The 25652-nt window shown below is 37.9% G+C and overlaps 2 protein-coding genes across 3 annotated transcripts in view; both read left to right on the forward strand.

Annotated features, from left to right (window-relative positions):
- LOC101049387 (uncharacterized) overlaps positions 1–19648 on the forward strand; it is a 60639-nt gene extending 40991 nt beyond the window's left edge. The window contains 3 exon segments of the mRNA XM_003930711.3: positions 2798–2855; positions 2857–3025; positions 3028–19648. Coding sequence (XP_003930760.1) covers positions 2798–2855; positions 2857–3025; positions 3028–3113 — 313 coding nt within the window. The 3' untranslated portion in view covers positions 3114–19648.
- The window catches only part of NEBL (nebulette), a 380100-nt gene that overhangs the window by 42768 nt on the left and 311680 nt on the right, over positions 1–25652 (forward strand). The gene's annotated exons all lie outside the window — the stretch shown is intronic.

Consider the following 25652-nt stretch of genomic DNA (forward strand, 5'->3'; position numbering starts at 1 on the left):
CAACTGAAAAAAACCAAAGTTTTAAAAATTTTACCTCCATTTATGGCTTTTTTGATGTACTTTCTTTTTGTAGATACAAGTTCCTGATCTTCATCATTTTTTCTTTAAAGAGCTTCTTTTAATATTTCTTGCAAGGCAGTGTATTGGCAACAAATATCTTCAATTTTTGTTTGTCTGAGAAAGTTACTATTTCTCCTTCACTTTTGAAGGATAATTTAGCAGGGTACAGAATTCTAGAGTGGCTGCTTCCAAATTCCTTACATGTGGAACCACACACTGAAAGTTGCGCACCTGTTGTTGTTCCTGAAACTTTGTTGTTTCTAGTTAATGTGCATGTGGCTTATATGATGTTCAGCTCTTAGCCCACTGACGATTTTAAACCCTGAGTGTCTTTTTTTCATGCTGTTCATTGAAGATGGAGATTCAAGAGAGTTTGAGGACCATCTTTTCTGTTTTTTTTTTTCAATGTTATATTTTTATGCTTTGAGTACATTTTCACTTTTGTCACACTTTTAAAAAATGTGTTTTAACAATTATGGGATAAGTTGAGATTTGGAAAAGGTGTTGATGATGTTCTTTTGTTCTTCTTCCCTTTTTTGCTTTTGTTCTCTTGCCCTTTCCATTCTGACACCCATTTCTTTTCTAGACACCCATTTCTTTTATATCTTTAGTAATTGAGGAACTGAATTGTGGATTTTTAAGCTCTGTATGTTTATGGATTCTTCTTTGTCCTGTGTGTTATCTCTTTAGACTTAATTTTATCTAATACACTAATCAAGGTTATGTGGCTCAGTGTGTCATTCCTTCTATATCACATGTGTACATGAGAATTTGAAGCACTCTTGGGGGTGTGTGTGATATTTTTGGTCTAGGGAGCCTCTTCTCCTTATTTACATTTAGGTGAACTGACTCAATGCACAAAATCCCAGTGTAACTACTGTAATCTATAAGATTATTACATAATCTTGTTTATAACAGTCTTTTTTTGTTGTTTCAAGAGGAAGAAAATGTAGCTTATCTATAGTCTTCAAACATTCATAGTGCCTTACTATTTGAGGGAAGAGAGAACACAAATGGTATTGGTGTTGCTTTTTAAGAGCTTAAAGAAATTTAATCTTTATGTTTCCTTTGAATTTGGTTATAATGAAATGAGTATGTGCTGGGTACCATAAGAGCAGAGTCTAATCCTAACTGAGTCATTAACTTCCTTTTTATAAAAATTTCTATGCCAAACTATTTTAGTATGCATTCCTAACAAATAAGTACTTAATTGTATGTATGAATACCTATAACATAAATATTGTAAAACATTAATAATAATTTCTGAATTGCTTTTAACATAGTTCATGCTCACATTTTATTGCTTATCTCTTTCAATTACAAATTGCAAATTGTTTTGTTTTGTTTTGTTTTAGTAGTTGCTCAAATTAAGAGCCAAATGAAGTACATTTATTGAATTGGCAGCTTTGTCTCTTAAATTTTCTAAATTTATAACAGTTCCCTCTACTCCTTTCCCCCTTTTAATTCCCTTTATTTGTTGGAGACAGCAGGTGTTTGCCCTCTAGCACGTCCCACATTCTGGGTTCGGCTGATTGCTTCCTTGCAGTGTCATTTAACTTGTCCCTCTATCCTCATATTTCATATAGATGAACAGGTCTGATTATATTCTGGCTCAGATTTTCTTTCTTTTTTTTCTGGCAAGATCACTTTATAGCTCATGCCATGTACTTTCTAATGCATCTCATTAGGAGAGATGTAGTATCTGTTTGTCCCAACTTTAGTGAGTTAAGATTGGTCTGAAGATTTAGCCGTATACCTGGTCCATCATTTATAAGGTTTCTCATCAACCACACATTATTTTAAGTAATGGTTTTTGCAAGGATCTTTTCTAGAAGTCACAAAATGGAAAATTTTGAAATTCCACCATTCTTTCTGCATTTATTTGTTGAAATTCTTTAATAGGGATCAATTTTTCATCATTACTTATTTGGTATCCTGAAATATAGTTAGGAAAGAAAAAGAAAGATTCATTCTTCATTCTTTTCTGTTACTGATGAATTTTCTGAATAATGAGTTGGAGCCCTGGCAGCCTCCATCAGTTCTCTGCTTTTTGGGGAACAGGGAAAGAATGGAAGGAACGTCTTATCAACTCATAAACCCATGGTGCATTTGAGTATATTTGAATCAGTTGCAGTCATACTTTTTGGTATTCTTATTGTCCCATCTTTGGCCAGTGGAGACTTCTAATTGGCTTGTGTGTCTCTTTGACACTCTTAATCTGAGCCATTAATTTTTGGGCAGCAGTTTCCTCCTCTTTAAATAGTTGGGTTAGTTGGTCTTCATGATTCCTTTTAGTTGTATCTTCACTCCCAGAAAAAAAGATGCTATAAGCTAATATTCTATGACTAAATCTCATATCCTGAAAATCTGCTATTTTAATTTTTTCCCCCTTTAGAGTCCACATACTGGGTGAACTAAAGCATTTGAAAATATAAAATTCTTTTGTTTCTGTCTCTCTCTCTGACCTTTTAGCTCCTAGTTATGTGATACCGGCTTGAGAGGGTTCCATACTCTAAGCTGAGTACCTAGGTAGAAAACCAAACAAAGCAAACAATATATACATTTCTATACTTCAGGCTGTGATGAGGTTTACCAAAGATGTCCCTGATTTTGAAGATGGATTGGTTTTGAAACATAACCATCAGTGTAGTTGTTATTATTCCAAATACAGTATTTTTCTTCCCTTCTATGGGGGGTAGCAGGCATAAAGAACGGACAGCTGCACTTCATCCCGCAGGCCTGGGAAGGTAGAATGGAGAGTGGAGAAGGGCCTGAGGCCTCCCAGGGAGCTGGTCAGGGGAGACCAGAAGGCTGCAAAGCTGGCCAACGTTTGCCAGGTGGCTGCGAAGAGTCAGCTTCAGTCCCTACAAGCCATCCATCCAGGCAGCTCCTGAACCAGATCCAGGCAACTGGGCCAAGTCCCCAAGGCTGTCTCTGGGACCAGAAGGTATAACCAAAGGGAAGCATTTAAATTCCAGGGCATAAAAGGAAAGTTCAGTGTACCTAAGAAGGTGTTGAAAATGACTTTTTTGTCAATATCTGAAGGACACTGACTTATACCAAACCACATACAATAAAATTTTAAATGAGCCTGAGTTCTGTTTCTATCCATGCTCTGTGGAGCACATGTGACTTCAAAGGCAGCTCTGTAGGGTGCAGGGAGGAAGGAGTGCGCTTTTATTTCTCATTTTGGCCCAAATCCATCAAACTATTTTTGATGGCTAGGAAACAAAACTTACATTCCCTCTAAATTCATTGCATTTGCCAGATCCACCTTTGTTTTTTCTACAGCGATGGTTTCTACTTCTTCAACCTTTGCATTCCTCCTACTTTGAGGCTTTATTTAGCAGGAAAAAGGCAAGAATGATGGTAGAAGATTTCAAGGGAAGCCTTAAATAGCCCTGTTCATTAAGCAGTTCCCTCTGCAACTTCCCATTTCTTCTCCCCTAACCCCCAATTTAAAACAGTTGTTTGTAAGACTATTAAACATGAAACATCCCTTTCATAGGAGTCATGATGTAAAAAGGAGCTCCTGGTTTCATTTCAGTGTGATGGGACCCCTTGGTGATGAGCAAATACAGCTTCAACCTAATGCATGTGCACAGTGGCTGTGTGTGTGTCAGTGCAATTCTATCTCTTCTTTTCCACCACAGGACTGTTCCTTATGGCTCGTTTTTGAGATATTTCCTTCCTGATCTGTCTTTGTACTGTCTTGCCCTGTCACCACTCAACACTACATGTCAGGGAGACTGATGCAGGCTGTGCTGTTTAATTTCTTTTTTTCTTTTTTAGAGATGCGGTCTTGTTCTGCTTCACAGGCTGGAGTACAGTCCTGTGATCATAGCTCACTGCAGCCTCAGACTCCTGGGCTCAAACATCCTCCTGCTCCATCTCCTGAGTAGTAGGGACTACAGGTGTATGCCACCATGCCTGGCTAATTTTTAAAACATATATTTCTGGTAGAGATGGGGTCTTGCTGTGTTGCCCGGACTGGTCTCAAAGTCCTGGCCTTCAAGCAATCCTCCCACCTCAGCCTCCCAAAGCATTGGGATTCTAGATATGACCCACTGTACTCAGGCTTGTTTTTATTTCGTTTGGACTGTTTGTTTCTGATAGTTTTTATTGCTCCTTTCCAGACTCTACATTCCCCATCCTCTTTGAAACTTTGAATCCTGATGTGGTTGGGTCGTGGGTTCTGCCTAGCTTGTTAAAGAGTGATTCTAATGAGCCAGACGTGGTTGGTCTCGTTGTGTTAGGGTCTTTTGACAGCTCAGGGAGAAACTGCCACTCTATGAGCATTTATCACTTCTCCTAAGGAAAAAAGATCCAGGCCTGATTATAATGGGTCAGCAAGTGGAGGAGAAGTTGTTATTAGCTTTGATGTCTTTGATATTGGACTTCTTTTCATTCCTGCATTAATACCTCATAACTCATTGATCTTTTCTCTAATCTTCATTAGTGATGTTGCCTTAAATTATAAAGAACAGTAATACAGTATTATCAGTATGTTCTATCAATATGCTAAAAGCTTTATCTCCTTTTACTCCTTCATTTTTAATCCAAATAGGACCTTCCCTGAAGGATTGGATTATGAGTACAATGAATCTATGTTGGTCTAGTATGCAATATTATGATTTAAAAGCATTTCTCAATGGCCAAATAGATAAGGAATTTTATGAAATTCTACAAATACCAAGAGGTATTTCAGCCATTTATAAATATTGTCTACCTTCCATATGCATAAAATGTCATAGATTGGTGCCAGCGAACACACACACATATCGCCAATGAGGACTGGCCTCAAAGAACTTACTGGTACGTTCTAGAAGAGAAAAAATTTTTAAAAAAGAACTTACCTGAAATATTTACTAAATAACGTAAGAAAACTTAAACCCAAATGTTAGTTTGGTTGGAGATAGATATATACAACCAATTGTAGATTATATATATATATATATACATATATATATATATATAACATATATAATTATGTATGTTGAAGATTTTATGTATATATTTGTTGGAGATTTTATATATATGTGTGTGTATTCTGATTATATGTGATCATCAGAATTCAGAGAAGAGTAACTATAGATTGATAAAGTTGGAGATGCCAGCATAAAGGAGAAGGAAGAATTTGGATAATTTGGATAGAAGGGAGCAAGGCAGGGAGAAGAAGAGTTCCAAGCATGGGAAATAACAACGGTAAATTCAGAAAGAAGGACTCAGTGGTGGGATTTATGGAAGGCCAGGATGACTTGAGCTCAGGGCTCTTGTGATATGAGAGACTTAGTGAGCTTTTTGATAATATCTTCAGTGTATAAATAAAGTTGATGATAAAGAACTCTAAGAATATGCAGTTCTCTGTACAGATATGAAATAAGTAGCAATTATCCTCAAATTATATTGTTGCCAGTTTAAGTAGTTTAGTCCATTTGCCAAAATTGAAAGAAAATTATGAAATCTGAAGTACTTGTATTTGCAAATATACTGGAGTGCCCCCGAATGACACAAAGCACAGATTTGACTTTGTGCAAAGTAAGATCTAGAACAGGGAGAATCTTGGCAGTTGTTGTATTTTTAATAGTTGCATGGATTTAATATAAAGATATCCTTTGATGTCGACCTCAAAGGGATAGTATATGTGATTCTCCAGGCCACGTGTAGAAGGCAGTCTTCATTGTCCAGGGCAAGTGTTAAGCATTGATAAAAATTCCACTTATAGGAGATATTTAAAAAAAAAATTCTGGCTGGTTGTTAGAAACAGCCAAAATGATTTTATTGAGTATCTTCCATGCCCCAGCAGCCTATGAGAAAATACATGAGACCCTTGATTCTTGATTCTACAGAACTTATTAGGAAGATGAGAGTATTCACTTGAGGAAAATTAGGAAATAAAGACATATACAAGGTGGGAATACTCGAAGGGGGTATAAATTGATGTCTTTGCTCCTGTTCTTTCTCTCATTTCCCTTTTCCGTAGGATATTGATCTATCATATTTTCAACAGCTCTTTCTTCTGGTAACTCAAATAGATATCTGTTCTGGATTCTCTACCCAGACACTAAACATTTTTGTACCATCCTAAACTTCAGATTTCCAAACCCAAACTCTATCTCTCCCAACCAGATTGTCTCATTTCCTTTTGTGGCTTTTATAGTATCCCTGTTCTAATCACCCAGGCTCAAAATCATTGACTATTTCTGCAATTTGTATGTCTTTATATTTATCACTTGCCATGGCCACTTATTCTGGATTGTGAGTAGATCAAGAGAATAGAGAGATTTTTAATCAAGTGAACCCAAGTATGCAAACCAAGTATGGAGGAGAGAAGGAAATGAAGTGATAGTCTTGAGTCACTTTCTTTTAAGACACAGACAGTAGAGTTTTGACTTACTGGCATTGAGATAGATGTGGTTCAGGGCAAGATATACAATAGGAGAAATCTTGGCTGGGTGCCATGGCTCATGCCTGTCATTCTAGCACTTTGGAGGCTGAGGTGGGTGGATCACCTGAGGTCAGGAGTTCGAGACCAGCCTGGCCAATGTGGTGAAACCCCGTGTCTGTTAAAAACAGAAAAATCATCCAGGCATGGTGACGGGCGCCTGTAATCCCAGCTACTTGGCAGGCTGAGGCAGGAGAATTGTTTGAATATGGGAGGTGGAGGTTGAGGTGAGCCAAGATGGCGCCACTGCACTCCAGCCTGGGTGATAGAGAGAGACTCTAATTCAAAACAACAACAACAATGGGAGAAACCCCCATATTCCTTGGCCTGAAAATGTATTTTTACATACATTACGTGTTAACTTGCTTAATATTGGTATATCAAATTTGATAGTTTTACTTTCAAAGTTTTAGAAAAGCTTAGTATTGAAAGGAACTTGCATTTTATATCACTGTTTTTTGGTATACTGATGAGTTTACATGAAAAACACATTTATCTCTAGGCTGTCTAATGTGCTATTGTCAATTAGTGGAGTGAACTGTCATGCGTTGTGGGCTGTCTTTCTCCAGTGGCATTTAAATGGAGATGGCAATGCTATTTCAGATACTGAAGATGTGAGCCTAGCATTGGGTAGGAGATTGGACTAGCTCTCTATGACGCATTCTAAGTTAGGATTTTATAACTTTAAGTGCTCTATATGACAATTATTTCATAATGCGTTTCTACTAATATGTAGTGTGCATGTGATATGCATGCATTGGTTTTGACTTTTTCTGTGACACTTTGGAAAGCATAAAGGTAAACAGTTAAGAATGACATCCAAGGGTGGTAGAGTATTCACAGATTATATTATGATGGTTGAATTAAACTAAAATAAATATTATCTTGAATTTATTTGCCAACATTTTTGGTAGGATGGAGTCAAGAGGTAGGGCTGTACCTTCGAAGCATCTTGGATTGGCATGACCATGGCATTACCGTGATTAATCCCCTGACAATTTGCCTAAGTTTATAAAGGTATACAGTGTTAAAGGCTCAGGGTATCTCTCCATAAGCAAGATAGGGATGAAAAAAATACCATTTCCTTCTTTGAACTGAAGTCATGTGAGATAAGGAATGAAAGAGTATAATTTTGAGGTGTTTGGTAGTTACCGTTTTAAAAGTTTCAGAGCCAAACATACTTTAGAATTGATCTCCTGGGGTTTTCAGTCAGGTCCAATATTCTCAGAGTGATGTTTTCAGATGCCTCCACTCTGCTCCAGGGAGGAAGTCAGACATTATTGTGTGAAGCCTGAAAGTGTAGTTCCTTTAGATCCTGTGCCAGTATCCCACCATCATCTTGGGACAAAGAATATGGTAAACATCCACAGCTTACACAATAGAATGGAAGAATTCCTTTGAACCAGATCAACCATAGGGAAAATATCTTCATAGCAGCCGATGCAGAGCTGTGTGTATTCAGCCCTGACTTCAGACCTTACTTGGGCGTGTGTTCTTCCTCTTCAGGGCTTAGTTCTCTCCAGGGAACTTCTTCTCTCTATTCTCTCTAACCCTCTCATATATGTGGGCCTGGTTTTTTTTTTTTTTTTTTCCTGTCATGCAATACTTTTGAAGAGTGCCAATCAATAAATGTAGAAGGATGGTGGGAGAAAGAACCACTGTTTTACAACTGCCTTAGTAATTAATAAGTGAGAATGGCCAGCAGGGCTAAAATCAGTGACTGAAAGATTGTTGAGGAATAGAATATTCTCCATGTGTCACCCTTGGACTACTTAGTTACAAAGATGAAAGGCACCTTTACTATGGAGAATACTTTAAGTGATAAAGTTTAAACAAATTTTTTGTTTTTTTTTTAAGACAGAGTCTTACTCTGCTGCTCAGTCTGGAGTGCAGTTGCACAATCACAGCTCACTGCAGCCTTGACCTCTTAGGCCTAGGTCATCTTCATATCTCAGCCTCTTAAGTAGCCAGGGCTGTTGGCGCAGGCCATCACTCAGGGCTAATTTTTTAATTTTTGGTAGAGACAGGGTCTCCCTATGTTTCCCAGGCTGGTTGCAAACTCCTTTTCTCAAGGGATTGTCCTGCCTCAGCCTCCCAAAGTGCTGGGATTGTAGGTGTAAGCCACTATGCCAGGCTAAATGTAAATAATTTAACATCATTAGTAGAGGAACAAATTGACATCATCTAACCATTGACTTATTCTCTGCCCATCACTTGCCATTCCTCCCCACTGTGTTCCACCTGAATCGAATCACGAGAAAACAATTGGATAAATCCCCAAATGAGGACTTATCTTCTTGAGAAATATCAGTCATTATAGACCAGAAAGGCTAGGAGAGCTGTTTAAAGGAGATTGAAGAGATATGACATCTAAATGTAGAATGTCATCTGGATCTTATTCTAGATCAGGGAAATAGCTATAAAGGACATCTCTTGGGCCATTTGGAGAAATTTGAAAATGGACTATATAATAGGTAATATTGTATCAATGTTCAATTTCCTGAGTGTGATAATTATGCATATATAAGAGAATGTTTTTGTTTTTGGGAGATTCATGTTGAAACATTTGTGACTTAATTGTCATAATGCTTAACTTTCAAATGGTCCATGTTTATATACATACTCTAAAGCATGTATGGCAATGCTTATTTATATATAACTTATAATAAAAATAAATGTTATATATATTAAATTTAGTATATTACTCGATATAACAATATATGTTATACTAAGTATATTATGAATATTTGCTTTATACATGCACATATACACCTTTGTATATGTATATAAAGCAAATACACCAAAATGTTAGTGATTGGTGAATCTAGATGAGGGGTATCTTCCTCACACTAGTTTTGAAGCTGTTCTGCAGGTTTGAAATTTTTCGAAATAAAATGGAGAAAAGAACTTTGTGTTAGGGATGAAGTAGTGGAGAAAAATGTTGGGCTGTTAAATTCAGGTTCGTGAGGAAATGACATGTTATTATTCTCCAATAAAGCAAAGCTAGAAGACATAGTATCCACAAAGATACACTGTTAAGTGAGATTGATTTAGATCATCCAGAATTAACTATTTTTGGAGTAGAGAAAGGATTGTTGTTGGGCATCTTAGTCTTTCTTTTTTGTTTCCACGATGTTAACCCTCTCATGTTGCAAGTCCTTAGCTCACAAGATTGTAAGAATGATTGAGATGATGTATAGGAAAGTGCTCTGTAAGCTGTGAAAATAATGTCTTTAAGCCCCTTTGTGTTTAGGATATAACTTGTGCTGAACTATAACACCTAATGCTCTATTTTGGGTTGTAACTTTTGCTGAAGTACAACATTCAGTGTTTGTATTTTCTATGAATGACTATGTATTTATAGGAAAAAGAAACTTATTCGATGGCTTTATTAAGACTCATTTCACATATACGTAGTTTGGACAAAGAAAACTGACTCAATTTTATTGAGATTAATATAGTTCTGCCTATGGTATATCTAGAACAGTCTCTAAATACATGTAGCAAATGGTATTTTTTTCAGTAAAGAAACAGAATTTCACTTACTTTTAATGCTCATTTAGCCAGTTGCATTCATGGAAAATCTTACCCCAGAGGTTAGAAAACTAGCAAACAGCAGCTTTAATATAAGCCAATAGAACATTAAGTAGAGAAAAGCTGGGAGTTGCATGCTGTGCTATTATCTGGTGATAATTTCAATTTGGGTTTCTTTTTAAGTACGTGTTCAGGATTTTACTGTTAGATTAAATGTAAAGTGGAGTCAGTATCTGTGGAGTACTGACATGAACCTGGAGAGTGAACATTTTGCCCCTTCTCTGGAAGGCAGGCCAGAATATCTGTAAAATAGTGACATTTTGATACTGACTGGAATAAAGCCATGTTGAAAGAACGATGATAGGGAAGAGATTATGGAACAATAAGAGGAGACATTCCTGTCAGCTATTGATCTTCATGAGCTTCTTCAGTTAGGATGGACGGTTCAAGTGTAGGCTGTAGTTTTCATTGGTAATGGCTGTGGGTGCCACATCAGCCAGACCGACAGTAGGTTGCCATCTTTGTCAGAGGCCACATGAGGAAATCATGATGATGGCTGTGCTAGCGACCATTGAGTAGTTACTCTGTGCTAGGAGTGATGTTCAATGCCTTCTGTGTGTTTTCTCAGTTAGACCTCACAATATCCCTGAGGCTGGTAAGAAATATTTCAAATATTCTTTCTTTTTTATAGATCAGGTGGAATCAGCTTAGATAACTTACATAAGGTCATTCAGATAATAGTGGCCAAGCTGCTGCTTGAACCCAGGTTGTCTGACTCTAGAGCCTGTTTTATAACTACCACACTGTACTCAACTGATTCTCTAAAGCTGATATTTGAGAGAACAGATGAAAAACATGTGGAGGCTTTTTAGCTCTAGAGAGATACATTTAGCAATGATTGAGTAAAAGGGATTGGAATTACTCTTTCAATATTACAAATTAAGAATAACTAGGCAATATATGGGACACAACAGTTGTCAGACATTATTAGACAAGCTGCACAGACAGTGACCTTTCCAAGAAGGCAAACAAATGAGATTGCTGCCGTGCTGCCTGGAGAGAGCTCTAGGCTGCAGCACAGGGATATTTATTATATTTCTAGACAGTTAACAGAGCACAGGAATTACCCTAAGTTGAGAAGACAGAGTTCAGAAGTTGGAGAGGCTAAGGCTGCAAGAATTCACAGGGCCAGGTCTTGGTTAGAAGAGACCTAACCAAGGTTAGGAGAGACAGAGAGGCAACTCTGGAGATCTGTAGAGTTTTCAGTGAGGAAACTCCCCAAGGCCAGAGAAAGATGCAGGAGAGAATCAGCTGGGGTCATCTAGGAGCTCAATAGTTTTTTTTCTTTTTTTTCCCTGTCACCCACAGTGTAAAGATCCCGGCTCTCAGTGAACCACTGCCTCCTGGTGGGTATCATGGTGGGGTCAAATTTGCTCTTGTTTAAAGTCTCTGCTGGTCTTACTTGGCAGAACTTAAGAGCAAGCCATAGAAGAAACAGGTTGTATCCAAATAACTTCATTTCACTCAGCTCAAGCTCAAAAATATTTAAAAGAATAAAAAGCTTTAAAACTAACAAAGTAAAATGTATATTTCTGAAATCCAGTAAAAATTACCAGTCATTTGGGTTGGGTGCTATGGCTCACACTTGTAATCCCAGCATTTTAGGGGGCTGATGCGGGAGAATTGCTTGAATCCAGGAATTCTTGACCAATCTAGGCAACATAGTGACACCCTCATCTCTGCAAAACAATGTAAAAAGTAGCTAGACCTACTCAAGAGGTTAAAGTGGGAAAATTGCTTAAGCCTAGGAGTTTGAGATTGCAGTGAGCTATGATTGTGCCACTGCATTCCAGCGTTAGTGACAATAAGACCTGGTCTCTAAAAAAAAGTAAAAATAAGAGAAATTACCAGGCATTCAAAGAAGCAGGAAAATGTGACCCATAATGAGGAGAAAAACAGTATACAGAAAAAGACATAGCAATGACACAGAGACAACTGCTATGGACTGAATTGTGTCCCTCCTTGTCTTTACCAAATCCGTATGTTGAAGTCCTAACCCCTAATGTGATGGTACTTGCAGATGGAGACTTTGGTAATTAGTGTTAGGTGATGTCATGAGAGTAGGGTTCTTATGATATGATTAATAACTTTATAAGAAGAAGAAAGAGAGCTACAGATTGCTTTTTTGCAAGCGCCATGTAAGAACACAGTGAGAAGGAAGCAATGTGTAAACCAAAAAGAGGGCTCTCACCAGGAACTGAATTGGCTGGCAGCTTGAGCTTGGACTTCCAACCTCCAGAATGGTAAGAAATAAATAGCTGTTGTGTAAGCCACCTAGTCTATGGCATTTTGTTATAGCAGTCTGAGATGATACAAGGACATTAAAACAACTGTTGTAAATATACTTCATATGTTCAAGTATAGAGAGGAAAATGTGAGTATGATAAAGAGAGTCATGGAAGATATAAAATAGACATGCATCAAATTTCTAGAGTTGAAAAAATACAAGACAGAAGATACATGGGAGAGATTAACAGCAACAATGAGTAAACTTGAAGACATAGCAATCAGCTAAAATGAAACAAGGAAAAAAAAAGACTAAAAAGAGTTAACAGAGCATCAGTGAGTAGTGGGACCATAGCAGATAGCTCATCGTGTATATTATTATCATCATAAAAGGAGTGGAGGAAACTAAAAGTATCTTTAAAAATAATGGCTAAAAAGTTAAATGCAGAGGGGGAAGGAACACAAAGAAAATCTAAAGAAATCGTGGCTGGAAAATATCCAAATTTGCTGAAAATCATCATCCCACAGACCCAACATTTCAGGAAGCTCCAGTTAGAAGAAAGTGAAGAAAACGACACCACGCACATCATAATCAAATTAAAAGCAGTCAGAGAAGAAGGACATTATGCATAGAAGAACAAAGGTGACATTGAGTGGACTCCTTGTTCGGAACAACACAAGTCAGAAGACAATGAAGCAGCACCTTTAAGGCTCTGGAAAAAAAAAAAAAAAAACCAAAAAACAAAAAAACAACTATCTAACTAGACTTCCATACCAAGTGAAGAAAAAATTAAAAAATAGATGAAATAAAGACCTTCCCAGACATACAGAAGCTGAAAGAATTTATTACCAGCTGACCATCACTACAGGAAATGTAAAGAGAAGGCCTTTAGACAGAAGGAAGATGATACCAGATGGAAACTGAATCTGCACAAAGAAATAAAAAGCGCTAGAAAAGGTAAATATTAATGTGAATACAAAAGACTTCTTGTTTTAAAAAATATCTTTAAAAGACAATTAACTGTTTAAAGCAAATATTACAACAAGGCCTTATGGGTACTATAGTAGTACAATCTGTGACAATAGTAGCACCAAGGCCAGGAAGGGGCAGATGGGAAAAAGTGTCATAAGGTTATTATAATATATTTAAAGTGGTATAATAGAACTTAAAGGTAGACTGTGTTAATGTAAAGATGTTTATTACAAACCCTAATAAAATGACTAACGAAATGAAACAGAGGTATAGCTAATAAGATGATAAAGAAGATAAAAAGGAATAATAAAAAACACTTAGTTCAAAAGAAGATAAAAATGAGCAAAAAGGAACCATGAACAGATTGGAAAAATAGAAAACAAATAGCATGATGACATATTTAAACTCAACCATGTTAGTAGTCACGTTAAATGTAAATGATCTAAACTCTGTCAATTAAGAGACAGACTCTGTCAGATTGGTTTAAAAAAAACCCTGAACTCAAGTTTCCATTGGCTAAAAAGAAACCTAATTATATATAAAGCCACAGCTAGAGTAAAAGTAAAAGGATGGAAAAGAGATAGAGCATGCTGGCATTAATCAAAAGAAAGCTGGAGTAGCTGTATGCTTATGGGAAAATGTACATTTCTGAGCAAAAAATATTACTAGGAAAAAAGAGAGTCGTTTCACAAATGATAAGGGAATCATTTTCTCAAGAGAACATAGCAATCCTAAATGTGGTTGAAGTTTCTAATCCTAAACCGAAAGAAGAAATAGCCAGACCACCATTGTACGTGGAGATTTCAACACCTTACTCTCGATAATTGGTAGAACAAATAGACAGAAAATCAGTAAGAATATGGAATAATTGAACAATACTATAATCAACATGATCAAATGGACATTTATAGAACATACTATTCCACAACAGCAGAATGCAAATTCAAGTGCACACAGAACATTTACAAGATAGACCATATTTTTGGCCATAAAACAATCTTAATCAATTTAAAAGGATTTAAGTCATTCAGTGTATGTTGTCTGAAGACAGTGGGATTAAATTAGAAATTAATAACAGAAAGATATCTGAAAAATTTTCAAATATTTGGAAGCCACACAACACACTTCTGAATAATCATCAATACAAGAAGAAATCACAGGTGAAATTAGAAAATATTTTGAAACAAATAAAAATTAAAAAAACACATCAAAACCCACAACAACAATTTGTGAGTTACCAATAAACAATGTGTAAAGGAAAATTAATAGCATTAAAATTATATTAGAAAACTAGAAGTTTCTAAAATCAATGACTTAGGCTTCAACCTTAGAAACTAGGAAAAGAAGAGTAATTTTAAACAAAAGTTAGAGAAGAAAGGAAATAATAAACTATAGGAGCAGAATCAATGGCATAAAAAATAGAAAAATAATAGAGAAAAACCAATGAAAGCAAACACTAGTTCTTCTCTTTTTTTTTTTTTAAATTTTATTAAAATAGTGAGCTTATTTCACAGGTATATTTTTGTCTCCCCACCATTTTCATGTCTGAACACTGCTACTACTATGTATGTAGTGCATACATACTTTATGTATGGAATGTTGACATTCCATACAAGCTTAAAACCAAGCAAAGGGTGGAGTTCCATTTTTACAAACTAAATGACATTTTGGACAACACAGTCTTGGCAATGGGACCTGGACAACATTTATCAAACATGGTAGGGAAAGTTCTCACTCTGCATTATAAAGAGGACAGCCAGATAACATCTGTTACAGAAACGAAATAAGATGAAAAATTTTTAACAAACTGTTTAAACTATTTTCTTAAAGAGACTTCCTCTTTAAGAGGAAGTGATCTAGAATAGCCTCCTGGTCAGTCAACCAGAGGCAGCTCTTCACATAATTGATGAACTTGGCTTCCACTTTGGGAAGAGAAATACCTTTTTCTATTCTTGCTGGCATTTTTGCTTTAATGTCTTCTACAGAACTAGGTCCTTTTGGTGTTTTAGGAGTTTTTTCCTTTTTTTGAGGATTCTTTTCCTTTTGATCTTGGTGTTGATGGTTTTGAATCTTTTCCATGGTGGTTTGATTTTTGTGCATTTTTGGCTGGAACATCTCATATAGATTTCTTCACTGGCGCTTTTTCTTCAGTTTCCTCATCATCTTCCTCCTCCTTCTTCTCCTCCCTCTCCCCCTCCCCCTCCTCCTCCTCCTCCTCTTCTGCTTCCTTTTTTTGGCAGTGGCAGCAAGTTTTACTTTGTTCTGTGGAAATTTGCTACCACTTCCAGGGGCAGATCACTTTTCCAGATACACTTAAGAGTTTCACATCCTCCTCTTTATCTTCTGACTCTGCATCTTCCTCCACAGACACTAAGTGCTGTCCATGAATATGCACTGGCCCTGAACCACATTTCAACTCTAAGACCGGGTGGTGTAATTTCAAAGCCCCCAAAGGAAACCATTGGCTGTACAGACATTTTCAAAGTTGCCAGTGTTACTTTAATTGGACTGCCTTTGTAATTCATTGTCTTTGCTTCAACAATGTGCAATTCATCCTTTTTACCAGGCCCAAAATTGACTGTCCTTAAAGATAACTGGTGCTCATTTTCATCATTATCCACTTTAAAGTAATAATCTTTGTTGGCCTTTAGTTAACAACTAAATAGATAGTTCTGGGGCCTCAGGGGGCTTATGTCCATGTCCATATATCTTCCACGGAGTGGTGGCATGTGCTTAGGTAGGAGAGAAGGTGGATGGAGATAAATGACTACTGCTCCAGACAAGAGCTGTGCAGGACAGACTCACACAAGGACTAGTTTTTTGAGAGTATGAAAATTGCTAAATCTCTAGGCAGAATGATTAAGAAAAAGGGACAGGGAACAAATAACCAATACCAGCGATGACAGAAATGACATTACTACAGATTGTATAGATATTAAAAGAATAGTAAGGGAATGTTACGAGTAGCTCTATACTAATAAATTTGATACCTTCTAGATGAAATAGAAAAACTTCTTGAAAGCATACTATGAAAGCTTAAGAAGAAATAGGCCTATTAAAAAACTTAAATTTGTATTTAAAAACATTCACATTAAAAAAATAAAAACCTCCAAGCCCAGTTGCCTTCACCAGTGAGTTCTACCAAAGATTGAAGGAATAAGTATCAATTCTACACAGACTCTTTCAGCAAATAGTAGTGGGCACAAGGACAGCATGATCTTGATTTCCAAAACCAGACAAAGCAATTCTAAGAAATGAACATTATTACAGACCAATATTCTTCATGAACACATATGTAAAAGTTACTAACACACTTTTAGCCAATCAAATTCAACAATATATAAAAAAGATAATACATCATGGCCAAGTGGGTTTTTTTCCAGCAATGCAGGGTTGGCTTAACATTAAAAAAAAAATCTATCAATGTTTTCCATGTCGACAGACTAAAAGGAAAAACCATATGTTTATCTTAATTGGTACAGAAAAAGAATTTCACTATGTCCAAAATCAATTCCTGATTAAAAACTCTGAGCAAACTAGGAATAGACAGAAACTTCTTCACTGATATAGGGCATCTATGAAAAATGTTAAGCTAACATCTTACTTGATGGTGAAAGACAGAAAGCTTTCCCCTGAGATGAGGAACAGGGTGAGGATGTTTGCTTCCATCACTTCTATTCAACATAGTAATGGAAGTTCTTATCAGTGCAGTAAAGCAAGAGAAAGTAATAAAAAGCACACAGATTGGAGAAGAAGGATAAAACTATCTTCATTCACAGATCACATGATTGTCTCTGTGGATAATCCTATGAAATCTAAAAAAAGAAAATCAGACTAGAACTAATAAGTGAGTTTAATGAGAATGCAGTATATAAACCAATATAAAAAATCATTTGCATCTCCATGTACTGGCAATGAGCAATTAGAGCTTGAAATTGAAAAACAGTACAATTTATGATAGCATCAAAAGTTATGAAATATCAAGGGGTAAATTTGAGGAAAAAATGTGTAAGACTTCTACACCGAAAACTACAAAATGTTGCTGGAAAAAATAATAAAGTCTAAAGAAATGGGGAGATATACAATGCTCATGGATTGGAAGACTCAATATTGTTAAGATATCAGTTCTCCACAAATTGATCTATATATTTAATATTATAGCCTCTTTGTTTTGTAGAATTTGACTTGTTGATTCAAAAACACAATTTTGGAAAAAGAAGAACAAGGTTAGAACACTTATAGTATCTGATGGTAAACCTTATCATACAGCTCTGGTAATCAGGACAGTGTGGTAATAGCATAAAGGTAGAAGACATACACGGCAATGGAGAGCAGTGATTTTCCACAAAGACACCAGGTGAATTCAATGTGGCCAGGAGACTTCTTTCAACAAGAAGTGCTGGAACAATTGTATATCTAGAAGCATGAAAACAAAACAAAACTTCAGCACTTACCTCAGAGCACATGGAAGAATTAACTTGAAGCATATCATAAACTTAAATGTTAGAGTTCAGGCAATTAAACTTCTAGAAGAAAATGTAGAGGAATATCTTAATGACTTTGGGCTAGGCAAACATTTAAAAAATGCAGCACAAAAATATAACTGTAAATGAAAAAAATGTACATATTAACTTCATGAAAATGAAAATCTTTTTCTTTTCAAAAGATACTAATAATCACATGACATGAATGACAGAGCCAGAGACTAGGACAAAATATTTGCAAAATATATATCACACATATATAAACAACTTTTGAAATTCAGCAGGAAGAAGACAAAAAGGGCAGAAGAGTTGAAGGAGCCTTTTTCTTTCAACATCATTAGTCATTAAGCAGATACAAAATAAAACCACTTCTGTTAGGATGGCTAAGATGGAAAAGACTGACCTTATCAAGAGTTGAAGAAGATTTGGAGTAACTGGAACTCTCATATGCTTCTGTACATACGTTTTTAAAAATAATTTGGTAGTTACTTAAAAAGTTAGATACCATACACTCCAGTAATTCCACTCGAAGGTAGTTTTCCAAGAGAAATAAAAACATATATATGCCATGGACACAGGGAGAGGAACAATACACACTGGGGCCTGTCTTGGGGTGGGGTGGGGGAGAGAGAGCATTAGGAAAATAGCTAATACATGCTGAGCTTAATACCTAGGTGATGAGTTGATAGGTACAGCAAATCACCATGGTACACACTTACCTATGTAGCAACCTGCACATGTACCCTGGAACTTTCAAAATACAAATAAAACAAACAAAAACATATGTGTGCAAACATGTGTATAAAGACTTATACATGAACATGCATCGCAGCTTTATTTCTGATAGCTCCAAGCTAGGAACAATCCAGAATTTCAACAGGTACATGGATAAATTTTGTTATATTTATATCATGCAATACTACTCATAATGAAAAAGAAATATCAATATATTCAGTACATCTCAAAATAATGAAGACCCAAGAAATGTCATGCATGCTAGTAAGACAACTTTGCACTCAAAGGAAACTCTAAATGAGTGAAAGGAACAAGACAATAGTAATTTGTCTACACTATATGGCTCTATTTCAATATAATTGTAGGAAACGCAATCTAATCTATAGCAACAGAAAACATATTATTGGTTCTCTGGGTTTGGGTTACTGGATAAGGATGGGGAATATATTACAAAGAGGTATAAGGAAACAGTTGATGATGAAAATGTCCATTATCTTGATTGTGGTGATAATCTCATGGACATACATGTGTCAAAATCCATTAAGTTTTACACTTTAAATATATGCATTATATTGTGAGCCAATTATGCCTTATTAAAGCTGTTTTAAAAAAGACGATATAGGCCGGGCGCGGTGGCTCACGCCTGTAATCCCAGCACTTTGGGAGGCCGAGGCAGGTGGATCACGAGGTCGAGAGATCGAGACCATCCTGGTCAACATGGTGAAACCCCGTCTCTACTAAAAATACAAAAAATTAGCTGGGCATGGTGGCGCGTGCCTGTAATCCCAGCTACTCAGGAGGCTGAGGCAGGAGAATTGCCTGAACCCAGGAGGCGGAGGTTGCGGTGAGCCGAGATCGCACCATTGCACTCCAGCCTGGGTAACAGGAGCGAAACTCCGTCTCAGAAAAAAAAAAAAAAAAAAAAGACGATATAGAGAATTTTGAGACTAAGGTTAGATTGTGCATTGGGCAAGAATCCTAACTTATGCCTTTGGTGAAACATTCAAGTAGTTTATTAACAGTTGTGGTAGAAGTCTGGATATTTAGAGCAGATAGGACCTTGGGAATGATCTTTGACATTGCAGAAAAGTAAAATGAGTTGTTCAGGATGGTTGCAGGTAATTTAATTAAGCTCTTTTTTTTTTTTTTTTTTTTTTTTTTTATTGCATTTTAGATTTTGGGGTACATGTGATGAACATGCAAGATTGTTGCATAGGTACACACATGGCAGTGTGCTTTGCTGCCTTCCGTCCCCTCACCTGTATTTGTCATTTCTCCCCATGCTATCTCTTCCCACCTCCCCACCCCCCGCCCCTCCCCCATTTCCCCCCAACAGACCCCAGTGTGTAATGCTCCCCTCCCTGTGTCCATGTATTCTCATTGTTCAACACCCGCCTATGAGCGAGAATATACGGTGTTTGATTTTCTGCTCTTGTGTCAGTTTGCTGAGAATGATGGTTTCCAGGTTCATCCATGTCCCTATAAAGGACGTGAACTCATCGTTTTTGATGGCTGCATAATATTCCATGGTGTATATGTACCACATTTTCCCTATCCAGTCTATCATCGTTGGGCATTTGGGTTGGTTCCAGGTCTTTGCTATTGTAAACAGTGCTGCAATGAACATTCGTGTGCACGTGTCCTTGTAGTAGAATGATTTATAATCCTTTGGATATATACCCAGTAATGGGATTGCTGGGTCAAATGGGATTTCTATTTTTAGGTCCTTGAGGAATCGCCACACTGTCTTCCACAATGGTTGAATTAATTTACATTCCCACCAACAGTGTAAAAGTGTTCCTATTTCTCCACATCCTCTCCAGCATCTGTTGTTTCCCGATTTTTTAATGATCGCCATTCTAACTGGTGTGAGATGGTATCTCAATGTGGTTTTGATTTGCATTTCTCTGATGACCAGTGATGATGAGCAATTTTTCATATGTTTGTTGGCCTCCTGTATGTCTTCTTTTGTAAAGTATCTGTTCATATCCTTTGCCCATTTTTGAATGGGCTTGTTTGTTTTTTTCTTGTAGATCTGCTTTAGTTCTTTGTAAATTCTGGATATCAGCCCCTTGTCAGATGGGTAGACTGCAAAAATTTTTTCCCATTCTGTTGGTTGCCGATTCACTCTACTGACTGTTTCTTTTGCCGTGCAGAAGCTGTGGAGTTTGATTAGGTCCCATTTGTCTATTTTGGCTTTTGTTGCCATTGCTTTTGGCGTTTTGGTCATGAAGTCCTTGCCTACACCTATGTCCTGAATGGTTTTGCCTAGATTTTCTTCTAAGGTTTTTATGGTATTAGGTCTGATGTTTAAGTCTTTAATCCATCTGGAGTTAATTTTGGTGTAAGGTGTCAGGAAGGGGTCCCGTTTCTGCTTTCTGCACATGGCTAGCCAGTTTTCCCAACACCATTTATTAAACAGGGAGTCCTTTCCCCATTGCTTGTTTTTGTCAGGTTTGTCAAAGATCAGATGGTTGTGGGTATGTTGTATTTCCTGTGAGGCCTCTGTTCTGTTCCATTGGTCTATATCTCTGTTTTGGTACCAGTACCATGCTGTTTTGATTACTGTAGCCTTGTAGTATAGTTTGAAGTCCGGTAGTGTGATGCCTCCCGCTTTGTTCTTTTTGCTTAGAATTGACTTGGCTATGCGGGCTCTCTTTTGGTTCCATATGAAGTTTAAGGTGTTTTTTTCCAGTTCTGTGAAGAAGGTCATTGGTAGCTTGATGGGAATAGCGTTGAATCTGTAAATTACTTTGGGCAGTATGGCCATTTTCACGATGTTGATTCTTCCTAACCATGAACATGGAATGTTTCTCCATCTGTTTGTATCCTCTCTTATTTCGTTGAGCAATGGCTTGTAGTTCTCCTTGAAGAGGTCCTTTACGTTCCTTGTTAGTTGTATTCCTAGGTACTTTATTCTCTTTGTAGCAATTGTGAATGGCAGTTCGTTCTTGATTTGGCTCTCTTGAAGTCTATTACTGGTGTATAGGAATGCTTGTGATTTTTGCACGTTGATTTTGTATCCTGAGACTTTGCTGAAGTTGTTTATCAGTTTCAGGAGATTTTGGGCTGAGATGATGGGGTCTTCCAGATATACAATCATGTTATCTGCAAATAGAGACAATTTGATTTCCTCCTTTCCAATTTGGATACCCTTTATTTCTTTTTCTTGCCTGATTGCTCTGGCTAGAACCTCCAGTACTATATTGAATAGGAGTGGTGAGAGAGGGCATCCTTGTCTAGTGCCAGATTTCAAAGGGAATGCTTCCAGTTTTTGCCCATTCAGTATGATATTGGCTGTTGGTTTGTCGTAAATAGCTTTTATTGTTTTGAGATACGTTCCGTCAATACCTAGTTTATTGAGGGTTTTTAGCATAAAGGGTTGTTGAATTTTGTCAAAAGCCTTCTCTGCATCAATCGAGATAATCATGTGGTTTTTGTCTTTGGTTCTGTTTATGTGGTGAATTACGTTTATGGACTTGCGTATGTTGAACCAGCCTTGCATCCCCGGGATGAATCCTACTTGATCATGGTGGATGAGCTTTTTGATATGCTGTTGCAATCGGTTTGCCAGTATTTTATTGAAGATTTTTGCATCTATGTTCATCATGGATATTGGCCTGAAATTTTCTTTTCTTGTTGAGTCTCTGCCGGGTTTTGGTATCAGGATGATGTTTGTCTCGTAATCCCTCTTTTTGGATTGTCTGGAATAATTTCAGAAGGAATGGTATCCGCTCCTCCTTGTATGTCTGGTAGAATTCAGCTGTGAACCCATCTGGACCTGGGCTTTTTTTGGGTGGTAGGCTCTTTATTGCTGCCTCGACTTCAGACCATGTTATTGGTCTATTCAGGGTTTCGGCTTCTTCCAGGTTTAGGCTTGGGAGGTTGCAGGTGTCCAGGAATTTATCCATTTCTTCCAGGTTTACTAGTTTATGTGCATAGAGTTGTTTGTAATAATCTCTGATGATGGTTTGGATTTCTGTGGAATCTGTGGTGATATACCCTTTATCGTTTTTTATTGCATCAATTTGGTTATTCTCTCTTTTCTTTTTTATTAATCTGGCTAGTGGTCTGTCTATTTTGTTGATCTTTTCAAAAAACCAGCTCCTGGATTTATTGATTTTTTGAAGAGTTTTTTGTGTCTCTATTTCCTTCAGTTCTGCTCTGATCTTAGTTATTTCCTGTCTTCTGCTAGGTTTTGAGTTTTTTTGATCTTGCTCCTCTAGCTCTTTCAATTTTGATGATAGGGTGTCAATTTTCGATCTCTCCTTTCTTCTCATGTGGGCACTCATTGCTATATATTTTCCTCTAGAGACTGCTTTAAATGTGTCCCAGAGATTCTGGTATGTTGTGTCTTCGTTCTCATTGGTTTCGAAGAACATCTTTATTTCTGCCTTCATTTCATTGTTTATCCAGTCAACATTCAAGAGCAAGTTGTTCAGTTTCCATGAAGCTGTGCGGTTCTGAGTTAGTTTCTGCATTCTGAGTTCTAACTCGATTGCACTGTGGTCTGAGAGACTGTTTGTTATGATTTCTGTTCTTTTGCATTTGCTGAGGAGTGATTTATTGCCAATTATGTGGTCAATTTTAGAGTAGGTGTGATGTGGTGCTGAGAAGAATGTATATTCTGTGGATTTGGGGTGGAGAGTTCTGTAAATGTCTATTAGGTTTGCTCGTTCCAGGTCTGTGTTCAGGTCCTGGATATCCTTGTTGATTTTCTGTCTGGTTGATCTGTCTAATATTGACAATGGGGTGTTAAAGTCTCCCACTATTATTGTATGGGAGTCTAAGTCTCTTTGTAAGTCATTAAGAACTTGCCTTATGTATCTGGGTGCTCCTGTATTGGGTGCATATATATTTAGGATCGTTAGCTCTTCTTGTTGCAGTGATCCTTTTACCATTATGTAATGTCCTTCTTTGTCTCTTTTGATCTTTGTTGCTTTAAAGTCTATTTTATCAGAGATGAGAATTGCAACTCCTGCCTTTTTTTGCTCTCCATTTGCTTGGTAGATCTTCCTCCATCCCTTTATTTTGAGCCTTTGTGTATCCTTGCATGTAAGATGGGTTTCCTGGATACAGCACACTGATGGGTTTTGGCTTTTTATCCAATTTTCCAGTCTGTGTCTTTTGATTGGGGCATTTAGTCCATTGACATTTAGGGATAGTATTGTTATGTGTGAATTTGATGCTGTCATTTTGATGCTACCTGGCTGTTTTGTTGGTTAGTTGATGCAGATTCTTGATTGTGTTGCTGCTTTTTTACCATTTGGTGTGTTTTTGGAGTGGCTGGTACTGGTTGTTCCTTTATATGTGTAGAGCCTCTTTCAGGAGTTCTTGTAGAGCAGGTCTGGTGGTGATGAAATCTCTGAGTGCTTGCTTGTTCACAAAGGATTTTATTTTTCCTTCACTTATGAAGCTTAGTTTGGCTGGATAGGAGATTCTGGGTTGAAAGTTCTTTTCTTTAAGGATGTTGAATATTGGCCCCCAGTCTCTTCTGGCTTGTAGGGTTTCTGCTGAGAGATCTGCTGTGAGTCTAATGGGCTTCCCTTTGTGGGTAACCCGACCTTTCTCTCTGGCTGCCCTTAGAATTTTCTCTTTCATTTCAACCCTGGTGAATCTGACGATTATGTGCCTTGGGGTTGCTCTTCTTGAGGAATATCTCTGTGGTGTTCTCTGTATTTCCTGGATTTGAATATTGGTCTGCCTTGCTAGGTTGGGGAAGTTTTCCTGGATAATATCCTGAAGAGTATTTTCCAGCTTGGATTCATTCTCTTCATCACATTCAGGTACACCTATCAGACGTAGATTAGGTCTTTTCACATAGTCCCACATTTCTTGAAGATTTTGTTCATTCCTTTTTGCGCTTTTTTCTCTGTTCTTGCCTTCTCTTTTTATTTCATTGAGTTGGTCTTCGACCTCTGATATCCTTTCTTCTGCTTGGTCAATTCGGCTGTTGAAGCTTGTGCATGCTTCACGAAGTTCTCGTGTTGCGTTTTTCAGCTCCATCAATTCACTTATTCTCCTCTCTATGCTGTCCATTCTCGTCAGCAGTTCGTCCAATCTTTTTTCAAGGTTCCTATTTTCTTTGCGATGGGTTAGAACATGTTCTTTTAGCTCATTGTAGTTTCTTACTACCCATCTTCTGAAGTCTGATTCTGTCATTTCATCACCCTCCTTCTCCATCCGGTCTGGTTCCCTTGCTGGTGAGGAGTTGTGATCACTTTTAGGAGGAGAGGTGTTCTGGTTTCGGGAGTTTTCATCCTTTTTACGCTGGTTTCTACCCATTTTTGTGGGTTTATCCACCTGTTGTCTGTCTCTGTCCCAGGGAGTTGGAGCTTTATGAGTTTCCGTTGCACTACTGCCTTTTTTGATTTTTTTTTTTTTTCAGGTCGGACCCGCCCAGCTAGCAGCACGCCTAGCCTCTGCCTGCCCGCAGGGGCTTTGCTGAGCTGCTGTGGGCTCCGCCCAGCTGCCCTGAGCTCTTCCCTGTAGTCCTTTTTATATGGGCGTAGTTAGAACTGTCTGGGCAATGGTGGCCCCGCCTCTGTTATGGCGGACTCTCTCTGTTGTGGCAGGTTGCCTCGGCAACGGCGGGTTGCCTCGGCAACGGCAGCCTGCCTCCGGTGGAGAGTCTCAGTAATGGCGGAAGCCCCTCCCCCACGGAGCCGGACCGTCCCGGTTCAGCTGTGCTTGGTTTGAAGGGCTCAACCCAGAGGGTTTCCAATTACTGTTTTTGTTTTCATTGTTGTTGGGGGTGGAGGGGTGGGACCAACCGAGCCTGATCACCTGGCTCCCTGACTCAGAGTCTTTTCTTTTAAGTTGAACGACCCCGCGTTCTGGTCGCTTGTTGAAAAGGCGCCGGGATCTCCCGTGCTGCGACTCACGGAGTCGGCTCGAACCGCGGCGCCGGCTCCTGGCGGATTTTTTGCCTAGGAATCTCCTGGCCTGACTCGCTATTTCAGATGAATGGGCTATTCTGCCGTCTCAAGGCTCTGCTCGCCAGCTAAGAGGGCTCCCAGACCAGTGGCTTTTTTACGGAGAACGGCAGCAACAGGGAGTGGTCACAGCAGCCGCGCGGGCGGAATCAGCCCCGCGGGGGCCAAAACAGCCGCACCGGCTGGGACTGCGACGCTGG

The sequence above is a fragment of the Saimiri boliviensis genome, chromosome 8 (assembly GCF_048565385.1).
Source record: "Saimiri boliviensis isolate mSaiBol1 chromosome 8, mSaiBol1.pri, whole genome shotgun sequence".
NCBI classification, from domain to species: domain Eukaryota; kingdom Metazoa; phylum Chordata; class Mammalia; order Primates; family Cebidae; genus Saimiri; species Saimiri boliviensis.